General features: G+C 41.5%; 1 protein-coding gene across 4 annotated transcripts; it reads left to right on the top strand.

Moving 5' to 3' along the window:
• The first annotated feature begins 7,219 nt into the window (after window positions 1–7,219).
• Window positions 7,220–21,479, top strand: neurod2 (neuronal differentiation 2). Of its 4 annotated transcripts, XM_072712767.1 has the most exons (4): window positions 11,866–11,978; window positions 15,706–15,848; window positions 16,330–16,469; window positions 19,328–21,479. In XM_072712767.1, exons 3-4 carry the CDS (start codon window positions 16,450–16,452, stop codon window positions 20,421–20,423), a joined length of 1,116 nt encoding a protein of 371 aa, XP_072568868.1. In that variant the 5' UTR covers window positions 11,866–11,978; window positions 15,706–15,848; window positions 16,330–16,449; the 3' UTR covers window positions 20,424–21,479. The 4 variants fall into 4 exon arrangements, with proteins under 4 accessions (XP_072568869.1, XP_072568868.1, XP_023654472.1 ...); XM_072712768.1 differs by lacking the exons at window positions 11,866–11,978; window positions 15,706–15,848; window positions 16,330–16,469 and adding an exon at window positions 7,220–7,288; XM_023798704.2 differs by lacking the exons at window positions 11,866–11,978; window positions 15,706–15,848 and having other exon boundaries at window positions 16,256–16,469.
• Window positions 21,480–22,632: the final 1,153 nt, after the last annotated feature.

The raw sequence follows: 22,632 nt of genomic DNA, 5'->3' as shown, positions 1-22,632 counted from the left end.
TATGTACTGTACCAGTAACATGATGTGACAATAAAGATTTGAACTTTGATGCCTTGCTTACTGTCACAATAACAGATTATAGTCTTCACAGCTAAAAAAAACTTAACACAACCAGTACTCTTGACAGCCCCTGCTATGGTACCCTTGAACAGGTTGCCTAACCAATACTAAAATATAAATGCAGAAAATTACTTGAAAAACTTAAATACTAATTGGTAGTAAGTACTCTAATTAGCATGTACTATTTAACAGCAGCAATTACCTACATATAAATAGTATTCTTTTTTGATTTTCTATGTAGGTAAATTGTTATCAGGTCCCTGTGGGCTGTATTTTGGGTTTTCCAGAGCAATTAAGCAGTTTATTATACTAAGTGAACAAACTCAGTTTCGGGGGGTGGGGGGGTTTGCAGGTGAGAAAAAAACAGAACTGTGTGGATGGTTTGAGGTGGGGGCAGTCCTCATTTGAAATATGAAAAATAATGTGAATACATTATATGCCTGCATACATTGCATGGCACAAACAAATTATAATAATTCAATTGTGTAAAATAGACAAGCACTTCGTACATTTACATCAAATGGTTATGATAGCTGATGCTACAAAAGTTAAAGTAGGAAAGTTGCTCATGGTTTGATGAACCACAGAGAAATTTCTAGCTGCTAGTAGTGTAAAAAGGAAATGTGATACGGCACGGTTGTCAAACTCCAGTCCTTGAGGGCTGGAGCCCTGCTCATTTTTGGTTTTCCCCTCATTTAACACACCTGATTAAACTCCTTGTGCTAATTACCACATAGCTCAGGAGCTGAATCATTTGTGGTGGAACAGGGAAAGAACTAAGCTACGCAGGGCTCTGGCCCTCCAGGACTGGAGGTTGTGATACGGTTTTACTTCAAGGATTTTCATTGCAGAGGTATGACCCATCTGTGTGTGTTTGTGCGTGTGTGTGGTGGTGGTGGGAGGTTTTGTTTATTTTACATTGTGGGGGACCAAATATCCCCCACAATGTAATAACTTTTTTTTTTTTTTTATTGCGGGGACCATTTTTCAGTACTCCACAAAGGTCCGTGAATGCAATCAAAAAATTAAAAAGTCTTGTATTTTATTTGGTTAATTATGGTTAAGGTTAGGGCTGGTTTGGGGTTAAGGTCATCATAGTAAGCATTAGCATTTTTCCCATAGAAATGAATGAGCAGTCCCCAAAAAGATATGATTACATGACTGTGTGTGTGGTGTGTGGAGTGGCGATGAAGACAAATTCATGAGGTATATGGGGCCCCTTTCAAAAAAATGTTTGAATGCAACGGAAGTCTACAAGTCTACAGACACAAGATGCTAACAAACACTGATATAGTAATTCATATTAAAGTAAGATATGGGCTTGTCTCAAGGGTACAGCAGCAAAACCTTCCTTTTCACCTCAACCCGGTTCCTTTCTCCTAGTAAGATGATTGTATATGGTTCGCCTCCTAAACCGCAATAGGTTGATAATTTACTAACAGCAGATGTCGCCAATGTACCGTTTTAAGACCTGAAAAAGGTCTCACAGATATTGTTTTAAGATCGGAGATTTAAATAATCCATATATAATATATCCATATTAGATTAACTTTTCTTCACTTCCATTGTTTAGAAAGATACACCATATAGAAATTATTACAATAGTCATGAAATTGAAGGGTGTTAAAAATTCCTAGAGTCATCCACAAAAACGTAATGGTTGTAGTAGCGCTCATCTCTGCAGCAGTCTATCCTGGTTGCAGTCACCAAGATGGTTCGCTAGTATCAGCTAGTTATTAATATTCACGGAGGGAAAGATAACGGACCGCCACTGTCTCCTTGACTTGGGAACACAACACAGATGTTCTGCTATTATTTTTGCGCATGCTCACAACAACAACTGTGTACGCAGGCACGTACGCTCTGATATGACGTCACTACGTAGCTTATTTAACGTGGCTTTGCTGCTCGTATTGTTGGATACACTCAACACTCCCACTCAAAGACATGTTTATAACTTTCTACAGTGGTAAACAAAAATACATAAACTTCAAAGTAAAACATTTTTGTATACTGGCAGTGTTCTGAAGCTTCAATAAGAGAAAAAAAATCTAATAATTCACAGTTATCTACAAAATACTTACACCTGCCAGCTCACATTACTTTCCAAACAAATATCCCTTGAATCTCTCAAGTTTTGCCTTTGTCATTGGCTTGGTAAGAACATCATCTACCATGTTTGCAGTAGGGCAGTATTCTATAGATATTTTCCCTCCTGTGTGTGCAGACCGTACAAAGTGATACTTAATATCTACATGCTTGCTTCTCTGTCTGCATACTGGGTTCTTGGATAATGCTATTGCCCCTTGATTGTCCTTGTATATCATGCAGTAACATGTACCAGTTATGTCCGAATTGTTTTAAACCATAGAGTGACTTGTTCAGCTTATACATTAAATGTTTCTTCGTTTTGGATTTGATCTGGTTCTTACCATCCAATCCTTTAAGAAGTTGTACAAGGTATATACTCTCTTGAGTAGTGGCAGCTAGTGCCATATACTCGGCTTCACAAGTGGATAATAAGATAAGATAAGATAAGAAGAACTTTATTTATCCCGAGGGAAATTCTTTTGTCATACACATGCTCAGTGCAGTAAGAGAGACAGAGATATACATACAATATAAGAAATAGGAATATATATATCTAAGAAATAAGAAATACAATATATACAATAAGAATGTTAGTTTACAATAATATACAATAGGATAGTGCAAAAATAATATCAAGTGGCTCGAAGTAGTAACGATGTATGTATCCTGAGAAAAAAAAAATAGCTTATCTGTGGTGATTTTAAAGTGTCCTAATATTGTGCAGAATATGATGCATATGATAGCATATGATGGTGAGAAGAAAAACAAACATTGAGCTTGTTATTAGTCCTTGGGAAATCACCTACAGAGTGAGGAGGAGCTGTACAGTCTTATTGCCACCGGTTTGAAGGATTTCCTGTGGCGGTCAGTTCTGCATTTAGAGGCAATCAGTTTTTTGCTGCGTGTGCTTCGATGGTCCATCATGGAGGCGTGCATGGGGTGAGAGGGGTTGTCCATAATACAAAGAAGCTTTTTCTCCAGTCTGACACCCAGGACAGAACCAGCCTTTTTAACTAGCTTGTTCAGCCTGTTGGCATCAGCTGTCTTCAACCCACTGCCCCAGCACACAGCTGCAAAGAACACGACACTCACTCTCTACCACAGAGTGATAGAACATAGTCAGCATTTTCCTACAAACATTAAAGGACCTGAGCTGCCTCAGTAGGAAAAGCCGACTTTGTCCTTTTTTAAAGACAGCATTAGTGTTCTTGGTCCAGTCCAGCTTACAATCCAAGTGAACCCCCAGGTACCGGTAGTCCTCCACAATCTCCACATCAGCCCCTCTGATGGTGACAGGGGTAGGAGGAGAAGGATGCTTCCTGAAGTCTATGACCAGTTCCTTTGTCTTTGTGATGTTGAGCAGTAGATGGTTTAGCTTACACCACTCGACAAAGCTGTCCACCACACCCCTGTACTCCTCCTCCTGACCATCCCTGATACAGCCCACAATGGCAGAGTCATCAGAGAATTTCTGCAGATGACATGACTGGGACTTGTACCTGAAGTAAGAGGTGTAGAGAGTGAAGAGGAAGGGTGATAGGACCGTCCCCTGTGGCGCCCCCGTGCTGCTCAGGATGTTGTCAGAGCGGCAGCTCTTCAGCCGGACATGCTGTGGACGACTTGTTAAATAGTCCGTGATCCAAGCTACTAGTGGGGCGTCCACCTGCATTTCCATGAGCTTATTCCCCAGCAGTGATGGTCTGATTGTGTTAAAAGCACTAGAGAAGTCAAAGAACATGACTCTCACTGTGCTCCCAACAATGTCCAGGTGAGAATAAGCCTGGTCCAGCAGGTAGATGATGGCATCCTCCACACCGATACGGGGTTGATAAGCAAACTGCAGTGGGTCCAGCCAAGGCTCCACCAGCAGACGCAGATGCTTCAGGATGAGTCTCTCCAGCGCGACATGTGAAGTCAGAGCCACTGGCCTGTAGTCACTGGGGGTCGACGGGTTGCTCTTTTTGGGTACAGGAACCAGACAGGATGTCTTCCAGAGTAATGGGACCCTCTGCAGTGTCAGACTCATGTTGAAGATCCGATGAAGAATGCCCGACAGCTGAGAAGCACAGCATTTGAGGGCCCTGGGACTGACACCATCAGGGCCAGCAGCTTTACTGGAGTGGAGTCTACCCAATTCCCTTTTGATGTCATGTTCTGAAAGGGACAGGCTGAGACAGGCTGAGGGGGCAGGAGAGGGGGGAGGAGAGTGGAGAAAAAGAGACGAGCTGGGTGTGGAGATAGGAGACGCAGGGCAGTCAAACCTATTGAAGTGCAGATTCAGGTTGTTTGCACTTCCAACGTCCCCATCCATCCCAACACCACTCTTTTGTCTCAGGCCAGTAATGGCCCGCATTCCTTCTGCACCAGTTTCAACATATCTTTATCACCGCTTCTGAAAGCCCTTTTTTTCCTGTTCAGAGTCGCTTTGATGTTTTTGGTGACCCAGGGTTTATTGTTGGGGAAGCACAGAAAGGTTTTTCTGGGAACAACAGTGTCCACACAGAAGTTAATGTAGTCAGTAACACAGCCTGTAAGATTGTCAATATTGTCCTGATGAGAGTCGCAGAGAACATCCCAGTCCGTTGACTCAAAGCATCCCTGCAGACACTCTTCCGGCTCACTTGACCATATTGAAACTGTTTTTTTGGTTGCAGGTTGTCTCTGAACGGCAGGTTTGTACCGGGGCTGGAGGTAGACAAGGTTGTGATCAGCCCTGCCCAGAGGAGGGAGCGGGATGGAGGTTTATGCCTCGGTAGCATTGGCATAAAACAGGTCCAGTGTTTTATTGTCCCTGGTTTTGCAGTCCACATACTGCTTAAATGTGGGTAGCACAGTGGAGAGGTTCGTGTGGTTGAAATCACCAGTTACAGCCACAAACACAGAGGGGCTTCAATTTAGGAGGTCCACTGTCGCAGAGCTGATGATGTCATAAGACTGTGCCGCGTTCGCCATTGTCATGTTCAAGAAACCAATTTGAAATGATTCGAGCTTTGTGACATGGTGCATTATCCTGCTGGAAGTAGCCATTAGAGGATGGGTACATGGTGGTCATAAAGGGATGGACATGGTCAGAAACAATGCTCAGGTAGGCCGTGGCATTTAAACGATGCCCAATTGGCACTAAGAGGCCTAAAGTGTGCCAAGAAAACATCCCCCACACCATTACACCACCACCAGCCTGTAGACTTGTAGTCAAGACCGCCTAAATCAAGACCAAGACACTACCAAGACCAGAGGGTATCGAGACCAAGACAAGACCAAGACCAAGACAGACCGAGTCAAGACCAAGACAAAGTCGAGACGAGACCGAGACCGAGACTCCCTTAACTTTTGTGTGCTGTTGAGAACTGACATGACGGGTACTGACTGGTCCCAAAGTCATCTGACAAAACAGCTAACACCTCCAACAACTGTCTAAGGGATGGGAAATATGTAACTAATTTCAATTATACTTAATTTGTAGATAAAATTCGCCAAAATATCTAAAGTTAGTGAAAACTGTTAATGTTTAAGTAGCCGATTGCCACTACATGATAGAGCTAGCTAGCCTACCTGTACTTAGCATGTAGTTACACTCTTCACCAGTTAAGTCTGCAGAGAAGCTTGTCCCTAAATAATTTATACGGCGCGTGTGAGAAGAACTCATGATAAATAACAATAATACATATATGTGATCTGATCATCTGTGGTTGGAAAGGTACGTAAAAGAGTTTGAAGATGGGTAGATGGTATACTGGCTAGCTAACCTTTCAGGGTGTTTACGCTCCAGGTGCCTGGTGAAGGTTGAGGTAGTCCCGGCTGTCTCGGTCAAGGAAACTCTGCAAAATCTGCATTTTGCGGAATGCTTTTTTTTTTTTTATACCTGTGCTGCAAAAAAACTCTCTGTGTTCTATGAACGCAAACTTTATGACAGAAGAATTCGCTGACATTTTTTTCTGTACTTTAACTGACGAGGTTTACTACTCACTGTGATGCTGCATCTAACATTTAACTATCGCTACAATTATTTTGCGTGTATAACGCGTATTTTGATTGGATGAGCGCCAATGTCTGAATCACAACAAAATGCATGTATGTTATCGATTGGTTGCATTTGAAGGGCGCTAAAGGCGAAATAATAATAATGTTGCACTATCGATTGTTACGTTGCGTGTCGATCTGAGACAAGACAAGACAGCGAGACCAAGACAAGACTGAGGGATCCGAGACCAAGACAAGACCAAGACAATAGACCGTCTGTGACAAGACCAAGACAGCGTAAAAGTGGTCTCGAGACCGGTCTCGAGACATACAACTCTACCAGTCTGCACAGTGGTAACAAGGCATGATGGATCCATGTTCTCATTCTGTTTACGCCAAATTCTGACTCTACCATTTGAATGTCTCAATAGAAATCGAGACTCATCAGACCAGGCAACATTTTTCCAGTCTTCAACTGTCCAATTTTGGTGAGCTCGTGCAAATTGTAGCCTCTTTTTCCTATTTGTATTGGAGATGAGTGGTACCCGGTGGGGTCTTCTGCTGTTGTAGCCCATCCACCTCAAGGTTGTGCGTGTTGTGGCTTCACAAATGCTTTGCTGCATACCTCGGTTGTAACGAGTGGTTATTTCAGTCAAAGTTGCTCTTCTATCAGCTTGAATCAGTCAGCCCATTCTCCTCTGACCTCTAGCATCAACAAGGCATTTTCGCCCACAGGACTGCCGCATACTGGATGTTTTTCCCTTTGTACACCATTCTTTGTAAACCCTAGAAATGGTTGTACGTGAAAATCCCAGTAACTGAGCAGATTGTGAAATACTCAGACCGGCCCATCTGGCAGCAACAACCATGCCACACTCAAAATTGCTTAAATCACCTTTCTTTCCCATTCTGACATTCAGTTTGGAGTTCAGGAGATTGTCTTGACCAGGACCACACCCCTAAATGCATTGAAGCAACTGCCATGTGATTGGTTGATTAGATAATTGCATTAATGAGAAATTGAACAGGTGTTCCTAATAATCCTTTAGGTGAGTGTACATCTCACAGTCCATTGGAGCGTGTAGATAAACAGCCTTCATATCCATTTGATGTAGAGTCAGATCCTCCTGTACAGCTACCTGCATCAGTGCTCGGATAGAAGTCGTGTTGGCTGTTGGTGAGAAAGTCTCTTTATAATCAACTCCTTCCACTTGACTATATCCTTTTTCGACAAATCTGGCTTTACAAGTCTCAGATCCACCCGGGCTCTCTTTCACTGTGTATACCCAGCGACCTCCCACTGCTTGTTTACCTTCTGGTAGTGGGGTCAGAGTGAAAGTGTTGTAGGAATTATTAGCTCAATGTCCATTAGGTCCACTCTGCTTGTCTGTAGGTCTCTAAATCTTTGGGCAATAAAAGTTGGAGTGCTGGCCTCCCTTGTTATCTGTGTGTGTGTGTTTATGTGTGTAACCCCCTTTGGTGCCTCTCGTACCAGGCTCGGCCTTGTCTCAGGCCACCTGGAATTTAGGCCCTGTGATATGTGCATGTGTGATCCTACAGTGTCATTCTCTGTTAAAGAGTTCATCTCCTCTTTCATCACATCAGTCCATAGTTTTGACTTCTTAGAGTCCATAGCTTCCCTATATGTTTTAGGTACACCATATGCTACTCTGTAAAAAATAGTCTATATTTTCACAGTCATCATTATCACACTCAGCTTTACATTGATAGTCCTTTAAATATTCAGGAGTCTTTCTTTATCTCGTAGAATGTCTCCCTGTTCTTTCTTGACGCTATCTGTCTGGGTTAGACCTGCCTCAGTAGTCTCCTCGATACTGGACTTTTTACTCCTCTTAAGCAGTCCCTGATCTTGATTGACTATTATTAGTGGTGTATCCCCATAACTCTCAATGTCGTCCCTCATTATGAAGTCTGTCTGAGTCTGACTATCTGCGCTAGCTTTGGTGACGAATTTTACCAGCCTATGTTTTAGGACTTTTCCTGTTTCAGGATAATATACGTCATATGCTGGACTATATTTATCATAGCCTACAAAAATCCCTTTTTCACATTTAGAATCCAATTTCTTCTTGTCCTGTTTATATACGTAGCATTTTGAGCCAAATATCTGCATGTTAAGTTAAGTGTCTTTCCTGTGAAAGAGTGGTAAGGTGTCTGCTCTAATCGCTTACTGTAACACCTGTTCCAGATTTGAGCTGCTGTCTGTACAGCATATGTCCACAATAGCTTTAGGAGGTTACTCTCCAATAGCATGCATCGTGACATCTCAAATAATGTTTTCCAACCTCTCTGCAGTTCCGTTCTGATGGGGTGAGTAAGGTGCACTCTCTCGTGTCTTATCCTGTTACTCCTAAGTAAACATTTGAACCCCTGCCCGGTAAACTATGCACCGTTATCAGATCTTATGCACATTATCTTTCCATATGGAGCTACATCAGCTATGAATTTTTCTGTAGCTTTTGTCGTGTCACTTTTTGCTTTGATAAAGTATGGAAAAATCATTCCACTGTAATCATCAGTAAATGTTATCACGTACCTGTATCCATCTTTATCTGCCGGTTCTATAGGGCTGCATAAGTCTGTGTGTACTAGCTCTAGTACGGTTGTAGCTTTAGCATCTGCCTGTCTGTTCCTGCTCTGTGTAAACTTGCCCAGTGTGCATATTTCACAGTTTTGATTAGACTTGTCATTTTTCCCTCTTATCGACATTCATTCAATTACCTTTTCTAACTTTGCAACATCATCAAAATTACAATGACCGAGTATCCTATGCCATGTCTGAATGTCATGACAACCATACACTCCATCAACATTTTCTTCTTCTATTGTGCTAAGGTAATATAGCTTACCATACATGTCTATTTTAAATCTAGTACGATCCTTGTGGACTAGCCAGTCATCACCGTCCTTAAAATGGACCTCTGCTCCATTGGTTGTTGCTGCTCTGACTGAGAAGATATTTTGTGGGAATGATGGGATGTAGAGTGCTCGCTTGAGCCTCGTTTTCACTTGTTGTCCCTTGTTGTCCAGCAAGTAGACTTCAGCATCTCCTCTCATCTTTGCCAACCTGCTCATCTTGGTTCCATCAGCAAGCTCGGTCATGTGGTCTTCAGGCTTGTAGCTTTTATCAACTGTTTTGAATTTTGTGGCGTCGGTGGTCATGTGTGACGTAGCACCGCAATCAACCATGAGACCCTTCCAATTTTCTTGTTGTGTAGGACAGTCATTCAACTTGAAGAAACAGAAAGATGTAGACTCTACCTCTGTCTCCCCATCAGCTTTCTTCACGTAATCACGGCCTCGACCGTGCCCCTTTCTCCACTGTGATGTGTTCCATCTATGTTCCTGTCTTTTCCTCTGGGTTGCGTCTGGACATGTCCTGGTCATGTGCCCTCTTTTACTGCATGTACAGTATAACATTCGATATCAGCCAGGTCCATCTTCTTTCCTCGTCCTCTCCCTTACAGCATAGTTGTCGTGCTAGTTTTCATTGCGTTGTCTTCTTCGTTTAGGTCACCCCTTCCATATTTTTCAGAACTCTCATAACTTCGCAATTTTGTTTTAAACTCGCTGAATGTTACGACATCGTTTGTCTGTGTAATGTGTACGATGAACGGCTTGTATGACTCAGGTAGCCCCTTTACCACCATGGCTATCTGAAGCCCATCACTAATTTGCTCATCTGCTCTTCTCAATGACGTGAATATAGTTTCTGCTCAAATAATATAGTCAGTGACCATTTAATTGCTAGCTTTATAGAGTAAGGAAAGTTCACAGTACAAACTCACGACGCGGGGTTTGTCTTTTCCGGCATAGTGCTCGCGAAGAATCTATAGTGCTCTTCTGTTGCATTTCACGTCTCTCATGACTAATGACAAACTCTTGTTGTCTAGATATTGCACCAGTTCCACGTATGCCTCACTGTTTTTATCTTCGTCTTCTGCGAGAGCTTCTTCGTCCTCCTCATCTATCTCCGTATTCTGTAAGATAATTTTTCGGAGACCACGCAGCTCCATGTGCGTGAGGAATCTTGTTTCCCAGAGTTCGTAACTTTTCTCATCTTCGTCGAATAAAAGCCGGAGCCATCTTTGGCCTGCATGACTGGGCCCATAACCTGTAGCAGCGCTCATCTCTGCAGCTGTCAGGGTCAGCCCCTGCTGTGGTCCTTCCGTGTCCCTTCCCCATTTGACCAGCAGGTGTTACTGGTCATCCCGTTCTGTATGTTAGTCTTTGTTCTCCCCTGTTACCTGTCTGGTCTTGTGGCTCAATGTGTTGAGCATGTGGTTGTCTGTGTACCCTTCTGTCCTGTGTTTGAATCCCACCTCCTGTTTTTGTATTTTGCTCTCTAAGGTTTCATTTGAGTTTCTTTAGTTCTTGTGTCTGATTTTGTAGTTGGTTTTGGTTTTGTTCCTTGTGCCCCTGCTTGTGTCTTTACCTGTTTGTAATTCCCTAGTGTTGGTTTCTGTTTCCCTGTGTCCTTGGTTAGTTCTTAGTTTCCCTGTGTTTTAGTTCCTTTGAGTTTATTAGTTTCACCTGTGCCCTTAGTTTCCCTGGTCTTTGTTAATTAGTCTCACCTGTCCTGTGTTAGTCTTATTACCCAGTTTTGGTTTCTGTATTTAAGTCCCTGCTTCTGTTCTGTTCTCTAGTGGTTCGTTGTTGATTGATTGTGTTGTTGTGTGTTCTGTTGTTCTTTGATGGTTCCGCTATTTTCAGTGTTTTGATGTGTATTTGGTTTTGTGTTTTAGTTTAAGTTTATTCCGTTTAGAGTTTGACTCCCCGTGGTCCTTTTGGTTTCTTTGGTTTTGTAGTATCTTCTGTTTTAGTTAATAAACCCCTTCTGTCTCTGAGCCGCAAGTGGGTCATCCGCCATCCTTTCCGTGCCTGCACCATGCCGCGCTCCCGTGCCCGAGCCGCCTGCATTCATGACAGCAGCAGTCTATCGTGGTTGCAGTCACCAAGATGGTTCGCTAGTATCAGCTAGTTATTAATATTCACGGAGGGAAAGATAACGGACCGCCACTGTCTCCTTGACTTGGGAACACAACACAGGCGTTCTGCTTTTATTTTTGCGCATGCTCACAACAACAACTGTGCACGCAGGCATGTACGCTCTGATATGATGTCACTATGTAGCTTATTTAACATGGCTTTGCTACTCGTATTATTGGATACGAGTGGGCGGATGACCCACTTGCGGCTCAGAGACAGAAGGGGTTTATTAACTAAAACAGAAGACACTACAAAACCAAAGAAACCAAAAGGACCACGGGGAGTCAAACTCTAAAGGGAATAAACAATGGTCTAAAGGGGCAACAAGGTCGCCATTAAAGGAACAAACATTTAATTATAATGATGCAGGGCATAAATGTATTTTTGACATTTAAAATCCTCACACATCTGGACTACTCAAATTTCATATAAAGGTGGTTCATTTTGTTCGTTCATGTTTGTACTTATACGTGTGTTTGCGCTGCAATTTTAGATGTAATTTAATTAATAGTCTATGCTCAGTTATTAACTCACACCTATTCATGAATAATATATATATATATATATATATATATATATATATATATATATATATATACACACACACACACATATATGTAAGGAATAATTGACGACGGGCCGTTGAATTATTAGAAAAATAATGCACACCCGAGGTGGTGATGCGGCCACGACGCGAAGCGGAGTGGCCGTTACACCTCGGGTGTGCATTATTTTTCTAATAATTCAACGGTACGGAGTCAATTATTCCGCTTATACTACGGTTGCCACACCTCAAGACATCGATCAGATGATATATTTCAAGGGATTCGTCCGGTTTTTCTACTTAAATCGCTATTGTGAGTAGGATTATTTCTTCCGCATCTCGTCCAACGACTCTTTTGCTAGTTCCAAAACGTCATTAGCTGTTGTTTTTTTGGTGTTTTCTTCGTGTTTTTCTCCCTCGAGTATGTCTAGCTGTTCTTCGCTGATCGTTTTATGTCTTTTGTTGTTGCTGGCTGCCTTTGATGTCCGCTTCCGTTTATGTTGTTTTTCATCTGGACTGTCTAATACTGCTGCAGCCCAGTTGTTGAAAGTTTCATATTCACCGTAAATATTAAAATTTACTTTCGGAAAATCGTCTGTCATGTTGTTGTTTTTGTTAGTCCTGTGTGCTGTATAGGTACTATATGCTAATTTCCGTTATTAAAGTTAACTATGCGAAGTGATATGGAACTGTAATACGGTCAAGAGAGCTGCCTGGAACTACGTTCGCCGTGCGTTTCCCTGAAAATAATTGCACACCTCAGAACGTTCGTCAGCCAATCAGATTCAAGCATTCAACGGTCCCGTAGTATAAATATATATATACACACACACACACACACACACATATATATATATATATATATATATATATATATATATAGTTTTGTTTCTATCAGTATAAATAATACACAATTAATATAATTTGAAAGTGACAATCCCACAAGAAGGATGAGTTCCCCTGATAAAATAATTGGTTGGAATCTATTCAAGCCCTTGAAAACAGAAAATCAGCAGAACAAATCAGTGAATATGCATACTTTTATTGACCAAGAGAACTGGCAATAAACGTGTACAGTTACATGTGAATAACAGATAGATAAAAGAAAGTTAAATAAGAGAATTATATGAAATGTCGATGTTGTTGTTAGTATATTTGGGATCAATAAAATAAGTACTTATATAATTTCCCCAAAAGACATACTTGTCACTTTTTTGTTTAGTGTTTACGATTTGATCCCCATTAGTATTAGGTTAAGTCATGCAATTCCCAGCAAGCAAGGAACATCCATGCCACTTTCCAAACCACATATTGAGTATCAACATATTCATGACATGGTTGTGAGCCTGTATCCTATATCAGGGAACACAGAGGATTCTCTTTGGGGATGTCAGTCACACAGGACACACACTTACATATTATGGGCGATTTGGGGAATATAAGAGGTAACAGAAGTATTCACAAGTATGAATGATATGTAATACTGCAAACTACATATTACACACAGATCTAGAGCAAGGAATTTAATTAAGCAATGATCCCTGGAGTCTAAGGCTGCATTGCTCCTCTTTCCAGTTTACAGCAAAATAATTTTATTCTGATGTGTAAAACAATATTTTATTTCTGCAATATAATTATGGAATTCAATTTACTACAACATAATTTGTAGCTAATTTGTTATGTAATAATCAACTCGTCCCTGACCGTCCCTGACGGTGCCGCTGGATTGGCTGGATTATTTAAGAAGGGGGACCGGAGGGTGTGTTCCAACTACAGGGGGATCACACTTCTCAGCCTCCCTGGGAAATTCCGGGGTACTGGAGAGGAGGGTGAGATCGATAGTCGAATCTCGGATTCAGGAGGAACAATGCGGTTCTCGTCCTGGCCGTGGAACACTGGACCAGCTTTATACCCTTGCAAAGGTACTGGAGGGGGCCTGGGAGTTTGCCTATCCAGTCTACATGTGTTTTGTGGATTTGAAAAAGGCTTACGACCGGGTTCCCCGAGGTACTCTGTGGGGGGTGCTTTGGGAGTATGGGGTCCGGGGTCCGCTGTTGTGGGCGATTCGGTCCCTGTATGAACGGAGCAGAAGCTTGGTCCGCATTGCCGGTAATAAGTCGGACGTGTTCCCAGTGCGGGTTGGGCTCTGCCAGGGCTGCCCTTTGTCATCGGTCCTGTTTATAATATTTATGGACAGGATTTCTAGGCGCAGCCAGGGTGTTGAGGGTGTCCAGTTTGGTGGCCTCAGGATTGCCTCGCTGCTTTTTGCAGACGATGTCGTCCTGTTGGCTTCATCTGCTGGGGATCTCCAGCATGCACTGGGGCGGTTCGCAGCCGAGTGAGAAGCGGCAGGGATGGGGATTAGCACCTCCAAGTCCGAGACCATGGTTCTCAGCCGGAAACGGGTGGTTTGCCCTCTTCGGGTCGGGGAAGACGTACTGCCTCAAGTGGAGCAGTTTAAGTATCTCGGGGTCTTGTTCACGAGTGAGGGTAGGCGAGATCGGGAGCTGGATAGACGAATCGGAGCGGCGTCTACAGTTTTGCAGGCGCTAACCGGTCCGTCGTGGCTAAGAAAGAACTAAGCCAAAAAGCAAAGCTCTCGATCTATTGGTCCATCTTCGTCCCTACCCTCACCTATGGTCATGAGCTATGGGTAATGACCGAAAGAATGAGATCGCGAATACAGGCGGCTGAAATGAGGTCTCTCCGCAGGGTGTCTGGGCTCTCCCTTAGGAATAGGGTGAGATGTTCGGATATCCGGGAGGGCCTCAGAGTAGAACCGCTGCTTCTTCACGTCGAAAGTAGCCAGTTGAGGTGGTTTGGACATCTGGTGCGGATGCCTCCTGGGCGGCTACCTGGAGAGGTTTTCTGTGCATGTCCTACAGGGAGGAGGTCCCGGGGCAGACCCAGGACTCGCTGGAGGGATTATATCTCTCGGCTAGCCTGGGAACGCCTCGGTGTCCTCCCCGAGGAGCTGGTAGAGATAGCTGGGGAGAGGGAGGTCTGGGTGCCTCTCCTGAAGTTGCTGCCCCCGCGACCCGAACCCCGGACAAACGGCAGATGATGGATGAATGGATGGATGGATGGATGGAATAATCAACTCAGTTGAACATTCTTGGATTTTGCTTATAACTGTGATTTACACAAATCCGTGCCTGTTTTGTTTATGACTTAAATACAGAACTAACGTGACAGACTGTGTCCTAACATTTCTTTTTACCCTTCAGTGTCTCATTTCCCCAAGTGTCTGGGAAGCCCTTCCTCTAGCTGAACCACTAGAGAGCCCCCATGCTAGTCCACACAGGCCCCAAAAGATTATTTCTTTTCACAAAAACCTATTTACATTTGATTTGATTGCAGAATCACCATTTCAGCTCTGCATGGAAAGTTAAGCATCTATAAATCTGGGCTTGTTTTCTCTGGAATTTCAATAGGCAATTCAATAACGATGACCAGAACTTGTTGAAAATCATCTACGATACATTGCTGAGGCATTTAGCTAATGGGAACCTAGGAACTTGACTGCAACTTCAAATTGCACCATGGAAAGGAGCACACTGCCACCAGACAAGGGCATCGATTTAGGGGTAACATTGTGGGAGCACTGTGTGTGCTTAGTGGTCTCCATCAATGTTGAAACAAAAACTACACCCTTGAGGAGTACCTCTCCCCTTGGAATGGCACCAAATATGCCTTCTATAAGGCTACCATAAGATCGCTGCTGTGACTGCTGTTTGTTCTATAGCTCATAGGTGGCAATGCATTGACACATTTGTTACAACTTAGCCATCAACGGGGATGTAATATCATTATGCTTCAGGTTAGTGGTGATATTTCTCAGCAGCGCTCTGATTGGCTAGTAATTAGCACCATAGATCTTAGTGCTTTTCTGTATCATTTTAATTACTCGTTGAAAGTCTTGTTATTGCCATGGCCTTTATCCCGGGAACAATAACAAGCTATAATTGGGGAAATGGTACCTGGAGTTGAATAATATGAGAAAGAGCTAGCTTGTGACATGTTGCCTATGTTGTTTGTAGGCATGTCACCCCTGCCTATTGGATGCTCAGAGTTCTGGAACCACCAGCTCATGCTGTCCCCGCGTCTTCATGTGTCACCAGGACCCTGAGCCAGCACACCTGGGTCCCCCCATCCTTGCTGTGCTGGCAGCCTGGCAGCCCCTGTAGGCACCCCCAGCATTACTCTCAAAACACATAGAGCCTGTGTCTCATTCATTGCTCTGTTTATATGCCTGGGATTTACATTTGTCTGCTTAGCACATTGCGAACGGATCAGTCTGTTTAAATGTCAATTCATGCATTTTTCTTGACTTCAGTCATGCTTCAGTAGAGTGTGGCTTCTTTTACAAGACCAAAAAACAATTTATTTTCCAAACATTGTATATGTTCTGATTCCATGAACAACACAGAACCGTTTTCGCTTGCTGTATGCTTTTCCATTTTTTCCGACCTGCTATTGGATATGTACACACACACACACACACACACACGCACACACACACACACACACACAAAAAAAAAAAAATCCGTATGGACTAACCATTTTTGTTGCAATCTTGGGGTAAATCAGCCTTTTTTTGGATGTTTCCCTTTCTAAATTTCTCTGTTAAACTCTTTCTCTGCCTCTCTTTTTGGATTCGTGAGCGCGAGCAGAGTGACAGATGGCGAGTCTCTCTTCCCTCGGGAGGGCAATCTCTCCGAATGCGGGCGCATGTCAATCACCGACCCTCATGTGATGGCTCTTACCAGTGACGTGCCAACCATATGGCCTGGCATCATGGCTGGTATGTAACCCTGCCTGGTAGCGATGCCACACTGTCTCGGATAGCACTCCGAAGCAGATAACCGCACCTATAGGAGAGTTCTCCCGTGGTCCCTAAAGATGGTGTAAACACACGCGCTTTCACCCTTAAAAGAGCTCCCGCGGAGGTAAGTAGAAGTACGAATTAAACATATCGAGGACCGAATGAACGACTGGGAAATTAATTAATTAATTAAAATGCATAAATAATGCATATGTCCTTTTAGGCTTGTTCTTCCCATTTTTATCTCTGCGTGCACTACTTTATTTCCAATGTTTCTGCACCCTTCATTGAGCATTGTCTTTCATTACTTTCACATAGGTTTCGCCTTTCTTTCTTTTTGCAATTTTGTGGAGAAGATACCATTGGCATGTCTCGATTTGTCTGTCTTAATAGGCGTACAATTCAGTATGTCATGCTTTCTTGGCTCGGAGAACTGCCATACGGACCAATTCCACAGTGTTGCGGAATACACGGACATGGTTGCCTTTTATTTGGGTTTCTAATTTAGTCTTTTCCAAACACGGAAATTATTCCTCGGCAAGCGTTTCTTTGGCGGCGCTTTTAACGCACGAGCAACATTATTTGGTTGAAATTGGAGTATGACAGAATGAGTATAGAAAAGAATCTTTCACTTTTTCTTTTGCTTTTTACCCCGGAACCTCTCATCTCCGGTTAAGAATTCAGTCTTATTGACAACATTATCTAAAGGTTCATCCTGGAAAAACTGAGGAGGTCTAGAGTATCATGAGGGGTGTTTTAAGCAGTTACGGACTGTTCACCCGGGGGTATATAATTACAGGATTATTAATATATCTTTATTATAAAAGTGATTGTTCGTTTTATGTTTTGTGATATATGCTCCAGTATATTTAAAACCAAATTATATCCTACTGCATTCTTCAAATCATTTAGCCTAATTTATGCGACCGGATCTTTGTTGTATATAAATTTGAAGCGGATCAAATGATAAAATTCCCGAAATTTCGGCCTGAAATACGAGTACGGTTGCAAGGATCCTGAAGTAGTTTGATTTAATTTTGCAGATGTATCGAACGTTAATACACTAATCTGAGCCTTCGCCTACAGAATGGCCAGGAGCCATGCACCGCCGTGTACTTAGTAAGAATTTTAGAAATACAAAATTAAGTAGCACGCATTACTGTCTTAGCATCTATTTTAAAATAGTACCTCATTTTACACACACACACACACACACACACACACACACACGCACGCACACACACACACACACACATCATCATCATCATTATCATCCATAGTATATCCTCATATTAGACCGTTTAAAGAAGCTGATGCTACGGTGTAAATAGCACCTTGGAATATTGGAATAAAGTCATTACCAAATATCTTGATAGTCGTAAGCACCGATATAAAAACATTTAAATTAGGGTCCTAATTTATTATTATTATTTTTGTTTGTTTAGTTTTTTTTTTTTTTTGATGTAGTGAGTTCAGAATGAGTGGATAATGAAAGATTTCCCATAAAAATAGAGTTCCAATACCAATTCCACAGAGAAATATATAAACAAAAACAAACAAATAAATAAAATATAATAAAATTAAAGATAAATTTAAAAATCATTCATTTTCGTTTTCTTTTATTATTTAATGTAACATAAGGACTTATTGAATTAGTACCCTGGATTCGCAAGTAATATTTGTACAAATTAATGATCATATAAAATCATATTTAAATATGGTTTAAACGTCCATTACTTGCTTCTGTTTAGAATATTTGAAATCGGTCCTGTGAAGGAATTGATTGATAGACGCACATATGTTACAAAACGAGCTTTTCCTGATCATATAATCAAAAGATATGTTTTTGATAAGCAATAACTAATTTAAATGTATGGATCCGCTCTTTGCAGGACTGGAGAAATGTTATGCTTGAGAAATGCTAGGCTTTATATTGTGCACTCATAAGTCGAATTGAATCCTCCATAGGACCAGCTTGGTGGCCTAAGAACCCCTGAGATATCACCTGTGATTTTCTTTAATAACATCAACAGTAGTCTGGGGGCTACAACACTTGCGTATTATTATGCAAAAAGTTAATGAAACTTGCTTACCAAAAAGTAAAATCTACCTTTTGTGTGCGTACGAATATTCCAACTAGACCCAAAGCTCTAAATACATCACATAGATTTCGTAACACAATGTAAATATAAACCGCACGTCAAAAGATTGTGAGGATGAGAAGAGGTATGGTATATGACGCATTTTCTCGAGCTGTGTTGGAATGTTGCCAAGACAGAAAGAAGGAGTGAAGGGGTTGGGGACGCCCCGCTTCACACGGCGCCCCTCGAGATCGCTAATGGGGCTCGTGCAGCTGCGCAAGGGCACCGGAGAGGACGTGGCGGACAACAGGGAATTAAAGAGACGATCTGCCTGACTATATCTCTAGCAATTGTGCTCTAAGACAGTTGTTCTTATTATATTTAATCATTTAATTCTTGCATAGCCATATTTTAATGAATGCCTTATATTGTAGTATATTGTTTATTCCCGTTTCTTTTCCTTCTCTGATTCAAGCTTTATTATACTCTATTTTGTTTCCTTAGTATACGCCTAGCTACATGACTAACGTCACCCTTGAATTGTGCTTTAAATAAATATCAGTTGGTTTTGTATCACTCTATATGTCAGACTGAAAAATAGTTTTTACAACCATTTCCAACAGACATCACGTAGGCTATGTCATGTATCCATAATACTGTGTATATTTCAGAAGAGATTCAATATTTAAACTGCAAATTTAGCTACAAAATAAGCTAATATTTCCTTTTTATGACAATGCATTCTATGTCTTCTAGTGCCACCATGTTGACAAGGTTATTCAGTGACCCTTCTCTGCTGCCTGAAGTTCATAAATTCTCAGGATGGGTGGATGATAGCGGCAGTGAAGACTCCAAGACCAAAGATGATGACCAGGAACACTGTCATTTGGGCTTGGACGATTTGGAGGATGGGGACATTAGAGGAGGGAGCAGTCGTGCACAGTCTGAAATAGCTGTGGAGGATGAGGAAGATGAAGAAGTTGAAGAGGAAGATGGGGGAGATGAGATTGAAGGAGATAGACCAAAAAAACGGGGCCCGAAAAAGCATAAGATGACCAAAGCGCACATGCAGCGCTCTAAGGTGCGCCGTCAAAAAGCCAATGCACGAGAAAGAACACGCATGCATGACTTGAACTCAGCATTAGACAACCTGCGCAAAGTGGTGCCGTGTTATTCCAAAACGCAAAAACTTTCCAAGATAGAGACCCTCCGGCTAGCAAAGAATTACATCTGGGCCCTGTCTGAAATCCTTCGCAATGGTAAAAGACCAGATGTGGTATCCTATGTTCAGACTCTGTGCAAAGGCCTTTCCCAACCTACTACAAATCTAGTAGCTGGTTGTCTGCAGCTTAACTCCCGGAATTTCTTAACTGAGCACTGCCAGGAAGGGGGGCGCTTCCATGGACCCAACTCCTCAATCTCCATGCACCCCTATGCTTACCAGTGCTCTCGTCTCTCAAGCCCCCAGTGTCAATCTGGCTCAAACCCACATTCTTTAAGAAATCATGTGTACTGTTCAGTGTACGACCCGGGCTACACTGGGAGCGGATCTCCAGAGTACAACAGTCCAGATTATGAAGGACCCCTCAGCCCACCAATATGCATCAACGGAAATTTTTCTTTAAAACAACAGGAGTCAACCTCACCCGATGCAGAGAAGAGTTATCACTATTCTATGCATTATTCAGCCCTTCCTACTTCGCGACCTGCCACTGCCCACAATTTCGTGTTCAGCTCTTCAGGATTGCGCACCGGCGTCCATTCTGAAAACGTACTGCCTTATCACGACATGCACTTGCACCATGAAAGGGCACCTGTCTATGAAGAACTGAATGCCTTTTTCCACAACTGAGTAGCGGACCCCATTCCCTATTATGTGAACAACTGAACCATTAAACTCATGTTTTAAAAGAACTGTAACCATGTTTCACCCTTGGTCTTTGCATATTTTATTTATTTATTGTTTGTTTGGGGATGTGATGTATGGTTTCATTTATTTTGTTTTTAGCTGTGACAATCCTGAGCTGTCATGTAGTGTTCAGTTTGGGATATTAGAAAAAAGAAGTTATTTTAAAATCTGCATACATATGAAGAGAAGTAATCAAATACCAGACATTTAATATTTGGTTGTGTATATATAATTGAGACTTTTTGAATTTGAGAATTTGAATTATGGAATTGACAATTTGCCTTGAAAAAGCAAGAAAACATTATTGACCTTGGCACAAGATACATAATAGCAAGTTGCTGGAATCCACCTAAGGACTCAACATCTAAGGCAAGGCATTTTACTCATAATTATACTACTGACAGAATATGGGAAAAAAATACATCACAGAATCACAGATGCTGCTGATCACCTACATGTATACTTTCCACAAATTGAAAAGAATAAGCTGTGAAATGTCACAGGTCATATCTCCTGGGTTCTGGAGTTAATCAATACATACATTGAGTCAATCAATACATGATAATGTGCAGTCTGTATCTTTACTATTTTTATTTACTTTAGTTGAAATTTCCATACCCACCATCAAGAGATGAATAAAGTAAATCAGGTCAAAGTAATTACCCAAACATTTCACATTTCTCAGTGCTAACTGAATTATTATTATTATTATTATTATTATTATTATATTCAAAATAATGCCCGATATTCTTAGTTTCATATAATTTGTTGATCAGAAAAATTGTATCGGTGCTATGACAGGCATACAAACTTGCTAAAAGAATGTTTCATAATTTTGTTCCTCTAAAATGTAAGAAAATGACTTCACATTTTCTGATACTACCTAATGATTTTGTTTCGGAATGCTGTTTAAATTTAAGCCCGTGTAAAAATCTACTTCGTAAAATGTCCTTTCTTACGGATATTCGATGGGAATTAAAATGCATATCTCGTCAACAATCTGCACAAAACATGTAATTTATTGTCGATAGATAATAATAATTCCTTCCCCACACCTGTAGTCTTACACATATTTGCGACACCACGCACACAAAAACAGAGAGAGTGGCTGAAAAATAATAGAGCATAAATTTAAGAAGTTTGCAAAAAGAATCGTAGTTACAGAAACGCCAGATAAGTCTTCCCTATATATATATATATATATATATATATATATATATACACACACATATATATATACATATATATATATATATTTAAATCGTTAGTGATACATACTTTTGATGAAACTATGATTCTGTGATTCACTTAGGCCTATATTACCACGGAATTTTATTTTCATTACAAACGTTTAGAAAAGTAAGATAAATGGCTAAATAATTTTCAATGTTCGAATAGCAAACTTTTTTTTCAGCAAAACTATTAGAAACTAATAAATATTTCCAATAATGCAATTGGAAACAGCAGACTAACATTATAATTATAATCATTGTTGCCGTCATCTTCATTGCCATTATCATCATCATCATCATCAACACCATCAGCATTGTCACAATTTTGCATTATTCTTGTTTTTGTGAAGGATAGTGCTCAAAGAATTAGTCCCCTGTCTACGTCGTGAGGAAGGGCACCCCAAGCCAAAAATCGAAACAGAAAAACGATGGGGGTATTTTTCATTCTTGCTGCATTCATTTACACCTTTGTTAAGACTGTGATCCTCAACGATTCCATACAACATAACAAGAAATTTCATTACCTCGCTGTTTATGCATTATAAGTAATCGTGCTGTGACGGCGAAATCCCGAAAGAACAAAAGTGTTTGGGTGACTGTAAAATGACCCCATTTCGCGATGCTTTCTCGAAAAGTTACGTTCAGTCTATTTTAGGGGCTCGTTGAATTGCTACATAGCACGGGCCGGGCCAGAATTTCATAAACAGGCCCCTTTGTATTTCAAGAGGGTAAACTAACATACACCTAGAATGTGCAATTTCTCACTGCCAACGATCCGATGGGACTTTTTGAAAATGTAAACGGTCTTTTACACATGAATTTGCTAGAAAATGTATGTCCTGAAATTGCGAAAGTGAAGTAATTTTTGCCTCCGTGGTCGTGGAAGAACATTTTGTCGGGATGGCGTTGCAGAGAAGGCT

This window comes from Paramormyrops kingsleyae, chromosome 5 (assembly GCF_048594095.1).
Source record: "Paramormyrops kingsleyae isolate MSU_618 chromosome 5, PKINGS_0.4, whole genome shotgun sequence".
Lineage (NCBI taxonomy): Eukaryota > Metazoa > Chordata > Actinopteri > Osteoglossiformes > Mormyridae > Paramormyrops > Paramormyrops kingsleyae.
The sequence above is the reverse complement of the archived record's forward strand: the minus strand, read 5'-3'. Positions and strand labels throughout refer to the sequence as shown.